Consider the following 15,560-nt stretch of genomic DNA (forward strand, 5'->3'; position numbering starts at 1 on the left):
ATTTTTATATTATATCTGAGAATTGAAATGAACCTAAGAAATAAGTACAATTTCTATGCATAAATTATAAAGATGGTTGAAAGAGTGTACACAATGGCAAATCAAATTGAGGCAACTAAATAGATTCGAGGAAGGTAATATGTTGGATGTATATAGAAACACATTTGTCTTATAAGCTCTTTGGATGTATATACTACATATATTTATTAGCACAATATCTCATTTTCAACGAGAAACAAATTTGTCTTAAAAGCTCTTTGGATGTGACTCTCCATGTTATCCCTAGTGGATATTAATCCTATCTTATGGTTGTAAGATACATTTTCTTACCTTTAAATCAAGTACTACTTATTTTAGAGTTGACCAAGTATTGTTTGGTTGTGTTAAAAACTACTTATACTGTATTGGGTTAAGCTTTATTGTGTTTAATTCACATAGGAAATTTTACTAATGAAGCAGTAAAGCAATGTCCATGCTGATGTATCACATATAATAAAAGACAATAAGCAGCAAATCACACTAAAAAAATTGAAAAATACAACACTAGCACCGCATAAAAAAAACAAAAGCCGAAGAGCCACCAAATTGCAAAAGTAAATTATAATCTGTAAACTCTTTTTCTGTTTTCCTTTTTTCTTTGTATATAACATATAAGGATCTCTATAAACCAGAAAAGAAAATTGCAACCTAGTAATGTGGAGGAATGCACAGTTTTGTTTGTATAATTGAACAAAAGAAGCAGAGAACAAAAGTATTGCCTCAAATCCTATACAAAGTCTATACAAATATATTGTGAATCAACTTGCTCTTACAAGCCTTGATTCAAGCAGATATGACCACTATACGTCTATACCACTATACACTTCCAGAAGATCAAAAATGGAAGAAGAATATAAAAGCAATCAAATAATCAATATAGCCTAATGATGTACTATCTAATTGGACTGGATTCGACTTCCGTCTTGTGATTTGTAGGCCTTGGTCTATCTACAGATTCATCTGATGTAATTTCTCGACTAAATTCAATTTCTGCAATAACAAAACATGTCAGATTCATGCATTAGTTGCTAAAGAATCGATACAAGTACAATAAAATTCTCAATGCCAAAAAAAAAGGAATAACAGGACAGACCTGGCTTAAGTTCTTGAGTGTGCCTAATGTCTTCATCGTTACACAAGTACTTTGTTTTTGGTCTGGAACCACCATATGCAAGCCATTCCAATTGACAATAGGCAGATTGAAGCCGTTGATATATAGCCTCCATCCTCCCATTTTCCTCATCTTGCTGATCCAAATCAATAAGAACCTGCAATTATGCAATCCATCAAATTCATATTTTCTTGTTTACACCTTGTGATTACAATAATAAAGGGGTACAGATAAGCACCACAAACATCAAATATGTTACCTCAGAAGCAATGTTTTTGAACACAGGGAGAAATCTCCGCCTACAATATTCATTGAATAAGAGTGTACATATAGCCAATGGAATAGTGAATCCTAAGCATACTGTCGACTTCTTCAACACAAAGACTCCCATAGCTATGATTTGTGCCATCACCAAAGAGAATATTGTTGAGGTCTGGACAATTGGCCAATATTTACCACCACTGTCATAATCCGTGATATAAACATTGAGAATCTGAAAAAAAAAAATTAATGTGCAAAAGGATACATCAGTTCAAATTAAAGCAAGTTGTTATGAATTATGATGCATATCAGCATATATGATCATGTTCAAATGCCAATTCATAAGACAAACCACATATTCCAACCCAAAAGAAACCAGCAGAAAAGAAATAACATGATATGTAATGAACTTGTCCAAAGGGGAAGGATAATAAGGGAAGCACAACAGAATTCTATTATGTGGCAGCTTGGGGAATAAGCTGAGAGGCACTCCCTCTGTTTTCCTAAGTCCTACTCATATGCCTTTTACATGGTCTTTAATGAAAATCTTTGGCTATTATTATCATTGATTACATATTAATAAAAAATAAATAAAATTGATATTTCGATAATACAGATCAACACGAATACAGCAAGATCCCATGTGATATCTAGATGAGTTAATTGATTCAAATTACCAGAGTAGAGGGAGAATAAAGCAGAATGAATATCTATATAAGAAGGAGATCGATGAGGGACCAAATGAATCAAAAAAATTGTGAAGTGTTTTTAATTTAGCTTAGCTTGTAGTTGGGATATTGGGACTGTCCAGCAACTCTAAGACCTGGGCTTGTAAACATCATTTGATGATTTAATTGCACCAAGTTACAATCAATTATCCATTTTTCTCTGAATTCTCTTCTTCCTTATTTCTATACTTTCATTCTTCCAATATCTTGCATACAATAATTAATGCGAGAGAACAATTTTCCTAGAGGTTTATCTTTAATTCTTTATCATTTGCTTCCTATAAACTTTTAAATCAGTTCTGAATGCAGATGAAAGAAAAAGGATTTACACCAATAACAATAGGGAAGCATTTTGCATCATGAGGAAAAACTCCATGAACTAATTACTAAAAAAAAGGAAAAATAAATGTGACTTTAGAGGGAAAAAAAAGGAAAAAGAAAGCATACCTGATTTTTGTACACGAGGTAAGCAAGACAGAAATAAATCAGCAATAATGGCAGCATCAAAGGAGCCAAGATTGCAAAATTTAAACCAAGAAGTCCAAATAAAAGGACTCTAGGTACTTCAGAATGATACGGAAAGGTGTACTCTCCATCAAATGGGCCATGATCCTTTCTGAGGATGAACTTATAGATGAAGTTACAGAGAAGAGGCCAGAGTTGCACAACTTCGCATGCCAAACTGGTCCAACCTGATGTCAAGACATAAGTCATAAAGAACTTGACCTGCATAGTTTTAGTGAGTAAAAATAAGACAAACCCTTGCTACATCATCTTTAATAAACTTTAGAACAACGTGAGAGAAAAAAATCAGTAAAATTTGTAGAGCATGCATGCTGACAGGACTTATATTTAAGGCATTTAATAAACTAGTATGCTAAACATATGCAATTCATAGCATTTGATAGAGTAAATAATAAAGAGTTATAAATATAGAACCCTATGCAGGAGGGTCCAACCAATGCCAGTCAAGAAAGGCATGCAAGGTATATGCAGCCTATTTACAAATGTCGAACCAACAGCTTCCAAATGAGCACCCTAAATTCCAAATGAGCAGCCTAAAACCGATAACTAAATCTGTACAGTGTCATCTAAATGAAACCTTTTTTCCTATGAAACAAAATATGAACAGTTACACAAGCTGAGCAGCCATGCAGATTGCTAAGGGGCTTTAAAAAAAACATATAAAAATGTATGCCTGTGATAGCCAACTCATAGTAACCCTGCACAAGAGGGTTTTGCCAAAGCAAGTCCAGGAAATCAAACAACAAATGTGCAGCATAATTCCACAAGTTGAGCCTGAAACCTCCAAAACTCAATGAGCAACCATATACTTGTATTAGCAAATCTCACCCTGTGCCTTGCATATTTCCCTCAAACTCATGTCATACGCCTCAATTTAAGATTATTTTCTTGTAAGATAAGAAATTTAACAGAGGAAAGAAGAGCAATTAGATGACAAGAACACACCCTTCAGTCCCTTCACATAAGTAACCTAGATTCTAAGGAGATATCAAATGTCATATGAGGAAATGTTTTCTTAATAAACAGCCCTCATGATTAATACCAGATTCGAAACTCTCAAATCCTTATTCAATTTTCATCCTAAATAAACTTTAGAAACTAATCTTTGATCATTTCTGGTCAGAATAATGAAACTCAGGTCCATCCCTCACCCCTACCCAAAATGGTTGTTTCTATCTATGTTACTTGGACTCAAGTACTAGTGTTACATTCTTGAAACTCTGGTATGGTAGAACATTTTGACACTTCATCTCCAGCCAAAATCATGAAAATTTTATAAAAAGGCCAAGTCACGCAAGAGTACCTGAGTCCATGTAACAGAGCTATTACTCTTTAAATGCACAACCAATGACACAAACTCAGACCAAACATCGGTACTTAGATTCTCAGAAAAAATTAAAAATATACAAGTATATATTTAAAAAAAAAAAAAAAAAACTTTTTAAGGCTGTGTAAAGCTTGTTAGCTATACTGAGATATGCTACAATATGAGACACAGGAGATACTTAGAAGAATACAATGATAATAGAAAAAAGTGATAGCAAGGAGGGATCTGCAACTAAAAAGAACTATAAAACGAAAACAACACATACTTACCGCTGCAGGCACTGCTCCAGCTGCTAGTTGTAGAGGAATGTCTTTTGGTTGGGAAAAGACATTCAATTTGTTGAGCACAGTTCCAGATGCAATGTTAACAAAGAAAACATTCCAGATGGTGAAAAACAAGACTTTGCAGCATGCACCCCTTTTCCTCCCACTACGAGAAATTGACCCCTCAATTGTTGAAAAGAGTATCATCAATGGTGGGACGGTGTAAAAAAACAACACCAGTATGACACTGGGTAGGTACCCTGTAACCAGCTGGCTTACATACGGCCTGAGGAAAGGAAACAAAAAGAAAAAATAAGTACTAAATGATGTACTATCAAATTATCAATGATTCACTACCAAAAATTATTTGATCAAGCAATGCAGCCTTCAGCAGCCCTTTTGATGGACAAAAGGGTGACAAATGGGTGCCAGATCCACAACTGCAAACAGCTACAAGCCAAAAACATATATTACTTCAAATGATGCCATATTCTATTATGTCATGTGTAGCATTTTTTATGGAGATCACAGGAATTAACACTTAAAAAATGTTATGCCTTTCTGGCCTTCAAAAATAAGAAGACAAAATTCAGCTTTCAGAGTTCATCTCCATACAAACACAGAATGCTGGAGAAGAGAAATCTTCCACTGTTGTCCAACGAGCATACTAAAGAATTTTCACTATTCAAACTATTAGCAGCGTTGCACATACGCAGGGCCAATTTAGCGCAAGCCCCTAAATTAAGCATTGCCTGACAAAACATAGTGATGCTAAATCTCTTCGTCTACTGTTTTGTTTTATCATCAATGAATTACATTATTCAATTTAACATTCAACCTGAACTTAAAAACATCTTTTTATAAAATCATGTCACTTACTTCTTTAGCAGTCCTTTCAAAAAGGGAAACGCCTGCTGGAGCTGCGTTAAATTAGCCAAACTTTGTACAAGAGTAACTGGAGCGATAAAAAAGACCAGAAAAGCCGCAGTAGCCAGAAGAGTTGCTGTCCTTCGCAACCAGAATTGCCTATATGGAATAGCTAGGTTTGGCCAATATACATCACGTGGCTCTGGGGCCAGATTCGTGACCCACAACATAGGATTCGATGACTGAAGAGCCTGTGCAGCACAAGCAGCTGCATAGCGGGTTTTAAAGAATACAAAAGCAGATGGACACTCCTGGAACAATAGAAGCAGATAAACTGTAAAAAGAAGTGATAACTACTTCAAAAAGTACCACATGATTATCTAAAAATGAAGGAAATTCAACAAAATACTTAATCCAAGAATTGCATCAAATATAATCAATGATGTTCTTCACCCAGAATTTCCTGATAACACAATAATTTTTTTTTTTTAAAAATGCTGTTTTTTATTTGTGTGGATGCGAGGGGTGGTAAGACTGACAAACAGCAGATAATAGTCATTAGATGGAAATTCTGTGACTAATAATTATTATAATAATAAAAGGAAGCATATAAAACACCTCAGGGTTACCTTGGACAAAATTCCCAGTGAAAATAGCTCTTCATAGTCCAGCATTGGCTGGAATTCAAGCAAGGGAATTTTAATAAACCTTTTAACATTTAACACTAGCATCAGATATCAACTAATAAATACAGCCCTTCATTGACTAACTGCAGTGGCTGCTGACTTTTCTTTCACTGGTCCAGTCCATAATATCACCAGAAATTTTTTCTAAAACTCCAATAAAATTAAACTATTCTTTTCCCCAAACCCACAATTACACAACAATTAAGCAGAAGTCATGAATAAACAAAAAGAGAAATCCTAAATAATAAGAACAACACATTGTTAAGTAGGTTGCTACTTGCTATGCTTTGCAGGCCACTAGAAAAAATTGCTAAATTCAGAAAGGAAAAAAAAAAAAAAAAAAAAAAAAAAAAAAAAAGCTAATTAATTACTTAAAGAGATAGCTAAGAATTCAAAAGGTTTGGGGTCAAAAGAATCCTATTACAGCATAAATTCTTATAAGACCTATAAAAAGACTGAGTTCTTCCTTCATCTATAAAAAGTTAAAAACATTAGTTTTATGAAAGTTGGACAAGCATAGATTATGTAAAAAATCCTGCATTGGAATGAGTAGGCTTCACATAAAGCTTCTTACAACCAGACAATGACATTCGTTTTCGCATTTGTATTATCACTACAGCTCAAAATCTTTTAAAAATCCCAAACTCCAAGTGGATTTTTGTTTATTTTCTAGTGATATGGTCATTACTTTGGCAGGAAAATGGCTGAGTCTAAGTCCATACTCATTGAGGAATGATGAAGCCATCAAGAGCTAGAATTTCCCATCCAAATAAGAGTATATCTTTACAATCAATTGTCCTTACTATGAGGGTAAAGCAACCTTCTTGCTATGGTGATAATAATGACAGCTGTTACGATTGCCTGATACAATATCAAACAATATACATTACTTCATTAGTTTTGACAAAAATGACCCTATACCCATCTAATATCACCATAATTTTCTACCAAGAATAATACTTGATATTGTGATATTATGACATTTACTTTGCTCCATCAAATGGATTACATTCGCAACTATTTGATAGCTTACGTACAACATAGTGATGGAGAGATAGGAGACAGAAAAGACTTGTTATACTAGGAGAGAGACCAATTGGCCCAGCCTGATGGGGCAGGATTAAGGTTATACCCTATAACCCACCATATCAACAGCTGATAGAAATTTGGATCCTATCTTACCTACTATACAGGTAATGTCAAACTAATTTTACCTTTATCTCAAGTCGACATGTGATGAAGTGAACATGGTGTACCCAACCCCCAAGGACATTTATCACGCCCTAACTCAAATGTTCATTTAACCAATGGTACATCTACCAAATTTTAATCAACTATCTTAGTGTTTATCAAAAAAAATATAGAGCATAAAGCCTTCCTTTTCATCAATTCAGGATACTCTGCTACAGGTCAAGAAACACACCTCCCACCCCACCACCAATCTCAAGAGAGAACAAGTCGTCTTCTACCAATATAAAGTTAGGCATCAATAAGCATAGGACCAAGAATATAATTAAGAAAAACTGTTTCAGCAATAATTATTGCTAAATAGAAAGTGAGCAGGATGAAAGTAGAAATCAAACACATTCACAGCTGTACTAAAGTAGCATAACAGGTGACATTATCATTTCTAACCTTTCCTCTATCACGCAAGTCTTGCAAATCAAGCTTCCCTTTTTCAATGACTTCTGGTTCATTAACAAGAATGTTGAATACATTAGGACGCCCTCCACCTGGAAGACCACATGAGTGACAGGAAGGAATGCTATCATGATAGAGAACATCGTACATCTCCCTGACATTTTTCTGCATCAAATATGTTAAATACCAGTCAAATAGGTTACATTTTGGTAGGAAACTGCAAGGACAGCCAGCAAATGATAAAGATAAAAAAAATAAAGCAAACTAACATAAACACTTTCAAGAAAATGAAATGCTTCAAAAGTTGCACAATAAGACCAGAACCTATCTGAACCCTTAAAGACTTCATAATTTTGTCGAGAAGAAACCAAATTCACATAGTATGATACAACAGTCAACTGATAAGGACAGCAGATCCAGAATACGCTATAAAGTGGATAATTATCTATTCTATGATTGCACTTTTCTCCGTAGGATCTGTTACATTAACTATATCAAAGTATCAAACACATCAAGGATGGAAAAAATTGGTCATATACAGGAAAATTAAAATTTGACAGTCATAATAATTTTTTCAATTACAGTCCAAGTGTCCAACCCCCGCACACCATTACCAATTTTAAAGCAATTTTCCTACTATGTCCTAATAAGTGTGCTGTGCAATCACTGAAGTCTAAAAAAGGAAAATAGCTTGCATAGTCATCCTCAAATATAATAAGGATGGTCCAAGTACTGAAGTTGATGGTATTAGTATAATTGGGCACAATTAAAGACATTTTGATGAATCTTGGGTCGGCTGTACTGGAAACCAATTATGATCAGGAACTTCATTTCCATCAAAGTACCAAATGCCTATGTTCTCCCTAAATTCCGTTAAAATCATCTTATCTATCTCTTACACCCTCCAAATGTGTAGCCATGTACCCCACCAGGTAAAATCTTCAGGATATACAACTTCTCTAAGAACAAGTCCCCAAAATATGCCATCATAATCACATGCACACCTCCAACAAACACAAGGTATTCCAAAAAAGAAGATCAAATAAGAAAATTAAGACAAAAGGAAAAGAAATGATAGCTACTAAGATAAAGGAGGAAGGGTTGTATAGAAATCACTTGCAAGAAAAAACATTTATATGTACATAAAAGGCTACTTAACGGCATGCAAGCATCAAGATCACGCTTTTTATCAAGATCACGCATTTAAAACTTGTAAAGAATGAAAAAGGATTTGTATAGCCAGATACTATTTACAGTATTACTTATAAGTCAACATACCATCAGCTTCTCAATTTTTCCACAATGATATACCATCTGGTGTGAAAGATAAGAAGATGGATAATGCTTCGTAAAATAATTCTTCAATGAAGCACTATATGACTCTTCTGCAGACCAAGGTATCCCGCGAACAAGTACAGCAAATTGACTTAAATCTTGAGAAGATCCCTTAATGTATGCAAGGCGCCTCTTAATAATACTTTTATTCTCCTGAAGGAAATTAGCAGCTACTAGTGAGAAAAACCCTTTCAAAATTGTACATACACAAATAAACATTCAGATTTAGAGAGTAGCCAATGAATTTTTGGTACAAACTCTATATCATAATAGTAGGCCACAATTGTTATATTGTACAATCCAAACTATAGCCCAATAATTAATATGTTTTACTAAAAGAATTTTCTACTAAGTTTTTTAACTTTATATTGACCTGGTTAAGGGTATGTGTATACAAGTAAAACAAATATCTTGTGGAGGAGTAACAGAGGATTACCTTATTACAAATTAATTACAACAAAGATATGCTTTAAGTACTTAGACAAAAGCTAGAGAAAAAGAAAAAAACAAATTTGCGCTAAGTTGAAGTATAACCAAATAAAAGTGTGGTGTGACATTTGATGACAAAAAAGTTACCCATTATTGAATGTTTTAAAAGCTTCGAATCAATTTCACACAGAAGTGGAGATATCGATCAAGATGTAACTCGTAGACTAGGTGGCCCAAATAGAGAACAACAATGGGGTTATTGAGCAATTGTAGCATGTCTTTTATGTTAAAAGAAAATTTACATAAGACTGCAAAGCAATTAGACCACATTATTATACAAGTTAAAGTGTTAGGCATTTAAGGAGCATAGTAAGAGGATGAGTGTAGCAGAGGTGTTGTATGTTAAGATGGGTGTGTGAGAACACCTTGACAGATAAAGTTTGGAATGTAGATATTCAACAAAAAAATTCAAGTTGCGGACATTGAAAATAAGATAAAGAGAAAATCTACATTGGTATGAGAATGTAAAACATCAATCAGGATGCACTGGTATTGAAGATGGAGGATTGGGATAATAAAGATTTTAAAAGAAACAAAGATAAAAGAAAAAAATTAAAAAAAACCTTGAATAGTGGGAATTAAAAAGCTTAAAATACCAATAAAGGGTTTGCAAAAGCATGGAGCACTAGATAGATTCATAAATCATGTGAATGGAAAAATGGATCCATGTGGATGACCATAGGAGATAGGTCATAATTCATGCAGCCAACCTCATTATTTTTTGGGCAATGGTTTTGTTATTGTTGTAAGCCATTTGTAGTCATCTTTTTGCAGTCTAAAGGATCAACATCTTTATGTGATGCATCATGTCTTCATATGATGCGTTAAAATAGCAAGTTTGAACAAGAACTCCTCAAATTTGTATAAACTAAAGTTGCAAAATACACTGGGATGAATCATAAGGTAGAGAAGAATATAATTAATGTTTTAATATTTTAAGAGAATATAATTAAGAATTAAGGGCAAGTGGCCTATAATTTTGAAATACCCAAGATTATTTATACTTACAAAGTAGAGAAGAATGCACGCAGAGCACGAAATGATATAAAGTGCAAGACAATGAGCCCAAAGCCTGAAAAAGAAAACAATAGTAACAGTTACACTAAATAGCAGCATATAAGATAAATACTATAATCTTTTTTTGTTGGAAAAATCAGCCTAAATATAAAACTTTTTTTGCCATTATTCAACCAAAAATAATATGTGAAAATGAATTATCTACTCACAAAAGTGGGTAAGAGAGGATCTCAACACCACCTCATCCCAAATTATCAACATCAACAATAACCCCCGACCCCAAAAGTAAAGTTAAAAAGAAACCCCTAAATCCCCAAGGGCCTCAACAGAAAAAATATATGGAAAATGATTAATGTATCCCAAAGGATCGAGTATAAGAAGTTAAAAGTAGAAACATTACGCACCAACTAAGCATTAAGAAAATTGACCAATGCGTCATTTTGTCATAAAATTTTTAACTAATACCATTTGATGCATATGCGTGTATGTGCTTGTATCAAAAACCGGGAAAAAACACTATATAGATGTTTTTTTATAAAACTTTTATAAACGTTAGATTAAAGGAATCATAAATCTTGTTTTGCATACCCAGAAAAAGGCAAAAAAGAGATGCAACTACACTAGATAGGAAGATGCAACCATACCATCTAGAACCTTCTTTAACATTCTGAGTGGTAAACACTTCCAGCGACTCAGAAGGGATGAACTTGTGCTGCATTTCTTGACCATAATAATTTAAGGGAAGCACAATAGCAGTGCACACAATAGCTGCAATTGAGAAAATTCTAATACTGCACAATAAATAATTAAACAGCATCAGATTGAAGAGATAGGTTATATATATAGGAGCATTTATCAGAAAAGGGAAGGATTCAAACACAAGGGTAAAAACAGAGAGCATAAACAGGGAACAAAAGTACAAGACCAAAAATAATGACGTGTTACATATAGTACAGCACTACTACAGCAACTGCGTGATTATTAAAACACTAATTCCCCTTGGAATGCCTTACTTGTCTAGTTTCAAAGGTTATACTAAACCATATCAAAAAGAGCCTGTGGCATTTGAGAAAACAACAGTAATCTATCTAAAATGGCAAGAAAATAGACTACATTACATATTTACATATTTGCTCTATTTTTTCATACTTCACATTTCGAAGTTGGACCAAACAATCAAGAAGTTATTAATAGCTGATAAACATGGCCACATTTTACAATTCAACTAAAGCTTCTTTCCAAATTTGTCTTTCATGCTCCCTCCAATTATCAGCTCATATTACAGCTCAACCATCACTAGCATACAATGCAAAAAAAAAAAAAAAAGCCTGGTTGGACCATGCACAATTACAACCGATTGTACAATAGAAATCACCTAATATAATCTACAAAGTTTTTTTTAAAAAAAAAAAAACTATGGTTAAAATGTAGATCAAATAAAGACGAAGCATATACTGACAGTCTGATATACATATTATAAAACTTTAAATCAGTATGAAAGTCAAGATTAATCACCTGAATACAAGCATTCTCATAAATACAACAGCATCCAATCCCCCAGCAGCCAATATTACATCTTCAGATGTCTCCCAGGCCTTTACAATCCAACTAGGAGAAGGCACAAATCTCTCAAACCAATGAGGATCACTTCGCTTTGATCGCATCTGTGCCAATTTACGTCCAAAGTACACATTTCTATTGCTTGGCTGTTTTCTCAATATGGAATATAATGAAAAAAGCACACAACAAATGCCTATATTGATCCCGGCCGAGGTCAACAGAGCAGATATCTCCATTTTAAACCACTTAATCAGGAAGATTTTACCATGGTAATGAGAAAATCAGAAATATTTTTACATCATAGAGCCATTGTGAAAGACCGTTCTGTGCAGAATTCAAAAGCTTACAATTTGCAGGTGCTGCCAAAAAAAATGTATAAGAATTGCATCAGGAGATAATAACAGGAGAGCTAATTAGCACATTATCCAAAAAGTACATTACTAGTATATGAACAGCTAAGTGGATTCAAATCAATTCTATTTATCAAAAGTCATACTCTATTAGAGCTATTTTCCAATAAAAACACATCAACCAATGGTAGGAACATTGAGGTATAAGCACTATATAGAAATTGAGTATTACAAAAATTTATTAATGATTTCCTCCTAATCTCCTATAGTATTTATGTCAAGTTAGAACTATTATAATCTACCTGTCTATGAGAATCAAACCCCAAATCTCATATTTTAAAAATATATATATATTAATAAAACAAAACAAAACAAAAAAAAAAAAAAAAAAAAAAAAAAAAAAAAAAAAAACACTGGTGCATGTATTTCATAAAGAGACTAATCCTTTACTTAGTGAATATCTGCAGTTGGAATGTTAGAAGCTTTATGGGGAAGAGAGTACAGGCAGCAAAAACCCACAGTGCAATGGCTTAAGCTGGGCTGCTGGGGAATTCAAACCAACAGTGCAATGGCTTAAGCTGGGCTGCAGGAACAGGATTGCTTCTTTTTATATACTGATTAAGGGGAGTGATTAGAAGATCGCAAAGATTTCCAGAAGACATTATCGGACTTTATAAGAAGCTTTTACTATCTAAAACATCTTCTCTTCCTATGTTGATTTTTCTACTAATCAAAAGGGCCTGTCTAGAGCATAACTCCTGTCTAGAGCAGAGGGATTATCAATCAGACTTTGCGTATAATAATAAATGAAATGCAGATTCCCCAGGTATAGATGGCTTCAATTCTCTTTTATTCAAGAGTTTGGGATAATATCAAAATGTAGTTGTAAAATAGTTCATTCCTCTACTCTTCTCAATCAAGTATATTGAAACCCATAACTTTAATTCCTAAAATTAGCAATCTCTCAGAAAATTGTAGAAGAACTTCATCCAATAGCGTGTTACCCCATGGTAATAAGTTAATCTCAGTAAACTGTTACTTCCACAGTAATGGGGGAGGAGTCTAATGAATTTCAGAATGTTATGCTGCCACTGAATTAATGTAAGGGTACTATAGACTCTAGGGTCTAAACCCATATGTTACCTTAGTGTGTTGAAAAAAATATCTCAAAAAATCTCTTCACTCCACTGAATGGTCTTTCTAGGGATGGCTAGTGTTGTCTTGCATCTTATTCTTACTCATGGAGCCTACAGTACCATTTCAAGCTCAGGAATGGAGAAGACAAGGGGATCCAATGTTCCTTTTCATATTGGCAATAGGAATGAGGTACCTGTCTAATTGTATAAAGCGTTTATTTTAAAATCCAGACTTTACTTTTCTCACAGTAAGTGAGCAACCCAACATTCACACCTTATCTTTGCTTCTTATGTTCGCCAAAGGAAATGAATGGCGATATCTCTACAATTAGATCCTTCATACAATTCACTTTGGCTGGAGCCAATAATTTAGAAGACATTGATTAGAACTCGAACAACTTGGTCTGCTAAACAGCTCCCCTATGCACAAAGATTGCAGATTGCAATCTGTCAAACTTATCCAGTTATCCTCTCACTAATTCAACTGAATCTATCAAGTGACAAAAATTCAAGGCTGTAGATAATATATTGATCATTGTGGACGCTGCATCACAGTTTATAGGGATTTAATTCTCCATGAAACATATTCTCAACTTTTTCTAGACTTTTCAGACAGACGAATGCCAATACAAGAACCAGCAACCTCGTCATTTTTTTCCCAATCATTAATCCAACAATGGAACCTGATGTATGAATAGTACAAGTACTTTCGACCAACGCTCCGTTAAGGTGTTAAGGTGATTCGTTAACGATTGACTACAAAACAAGTATTTTGCTAAAATTTCATTCATCAAATCACCAACACAAAATAACCAGCCAACCTCTGCCCCCTAAACCGTCACCTACAACATACTTCATCAAAATTAACTGCTCAAATTTCGTAACACTAACTTATTGAACATCTATATTGCATTACACCTATCAGAATTTTGAAAATCACTCTTGCCAACAAAATTGACAAACAAAAGACTAAATTTCACAATACTAAAATCTGCAAAATTCTGAACAGAAATTCTTTACGGCAAAGAAATAAAACTTTCTGTATCACTTTATAAACACTTTAACATTTTATAATAACAAAAAACCACATAAATTACTTTAAACTAATAGCTATGTAGCTATAATACTGCAATTATACATTTTTCACTAATCTTAAATTAATAATTTAATTTTAAAACAATTACTCAATATCAAATTCAAGAATTACAAAATAAACATCCAAAATTAAAATTGTAAAAATGCAAAGAAAAATACCTGAATTCCGGCGAAATTGAAGAATTCGAACCAAATTGCAACAAAAAAAAAATAGACTGAAATGCTTTGCTTATACTTCACAAATAACAGGAGAGAGAAAGCAATGAAACCCTAGAAGCAATTATAAACAGAATTAGGGGATAATTTCGAAAAAAAAACGACGAAAAACCGAATCAAAATTTGGATTTTTGGAGCGATGGCGGAGATTATTTTGGAATAATGCAAAAAAAAAATATCTGAAATTAATTACGGAGTATAATTAATTAATTATGTGGTGAATTAAAAGGGAAGAATAAAACAAATTAATGAGAAAGTAACGGGGTTGGCCACGTGGGACGGCGTGATTGGGTAGTTGTCAGACCGTTTTGGACTGTTGGAAAGATGATATCGCAAAAGGTCAACGTGGAAGGTATTAAGTGTTCCAGCGCAGCATTTTTTTATTTTTATTGATTGAATGATTACGTCACGTGGGGTAATAGTGGGTGATTTACGGCCTTGAAATGGAAACTATTTAGGAATTTGAAGTTTTTGATATTCTTCATTAGGAAATTTGGTGCCCTGTGATTTTGGGATAAACGTGGGAATGGAGTGTACGATTTTAATTCTGTTTTATGGGTGTGATTTTTTACGCGGTTTAAGATTCTTGCGTTGAATGCTTGGGATGGTGATGTTTATGTTACCAAACGAAGCTTAGCATGTCGGGAATATTTGATGGGAGGTAAAGCTAGATACGGAGTAGATCTTGGAGGCCCACGTGTTATATCAGCATAATAGGATCCTGCTTGAAATAGGGTTAAAAAAAAAAGTAGTATCATGTCGAGCTCATGCCAATCATTAAAAAATAGAGCCCATGCATGATTTGGGCCATATACCGGCCTCATGAACCCCTTATTGATTCTATATTTTTGATAAATTAGAAATAAAAAGCGAGACGATTCGCAAGTCGACCAGTCATGCTCAAACCAAATTCT

General features: G+C 33.8%; 1 protein-coding gene across 2 annotated transcripts; it reads right to left on the reverse strand.

Annotated features, from left to right (window-relative positions):
* Positions 1-575: 575 nt before the first annotated feature.
* Positions 576-14,816, reverse strand: LOC110697306 (CSC1-like protein RXW8). 2 transcript variants are annotated; one of them, XM_021874680.1, is made up of 13 exons: positions 14,590-14,816; positions 11,805-12,208; positions 10,934-11,080; positions 10,281-10,344; positions 8,727-8,936; positions 7,443-7,613; positions 5,751-5,798; positions 5,134-5,432; positions 4,261-4,540; positions 2,587-2,865; positions 1,410-1,643; positions 1,133-1,307; positions 576-1,029 (listed from the first exon to the last, which is right to left on the reverse strand). In XM_021874680.1, exons 2-13 carry the CDS (start codon positions 12,083-12,085, stop codon positions 932-934), a joined length of 2,286 nt encoding a protein of 761 aa, XP_021730372.1. In that variant the 5' UTR covers positions 12,086-12,208; positions 14,590-14,816; the 3' UTR covers positions 576-931. The 2 variants fall into 2 exon arrangements, with proteins under 2 accessions (XP_021730372.1, XP_021730373.1); XM_021874681.1 differs by lacking the exon at positions 5,751-5,798.
* Between the last annotated feature and the right edge of the window lie 744 nt (positions 14,817-15,560).

The sequence above is a fragment of the Chenopodium quinoa genome, unplaced genomic scaffold (assembly GCF_001683475.1).
Source record: "Chenopodium quinoa cultivar QQ74 unplaced genomic scaffold, ASM168347v1, whole genome shotgun sequence".
Classification (NCBI taxonomy): domain Eukaryota; kingdom Viridiplantae; phylum Streptophyta; class Magnoliopsida; order Caryophyllales; family Amaranthaceae; genus Chenopodium; species Chenopodium quinoa.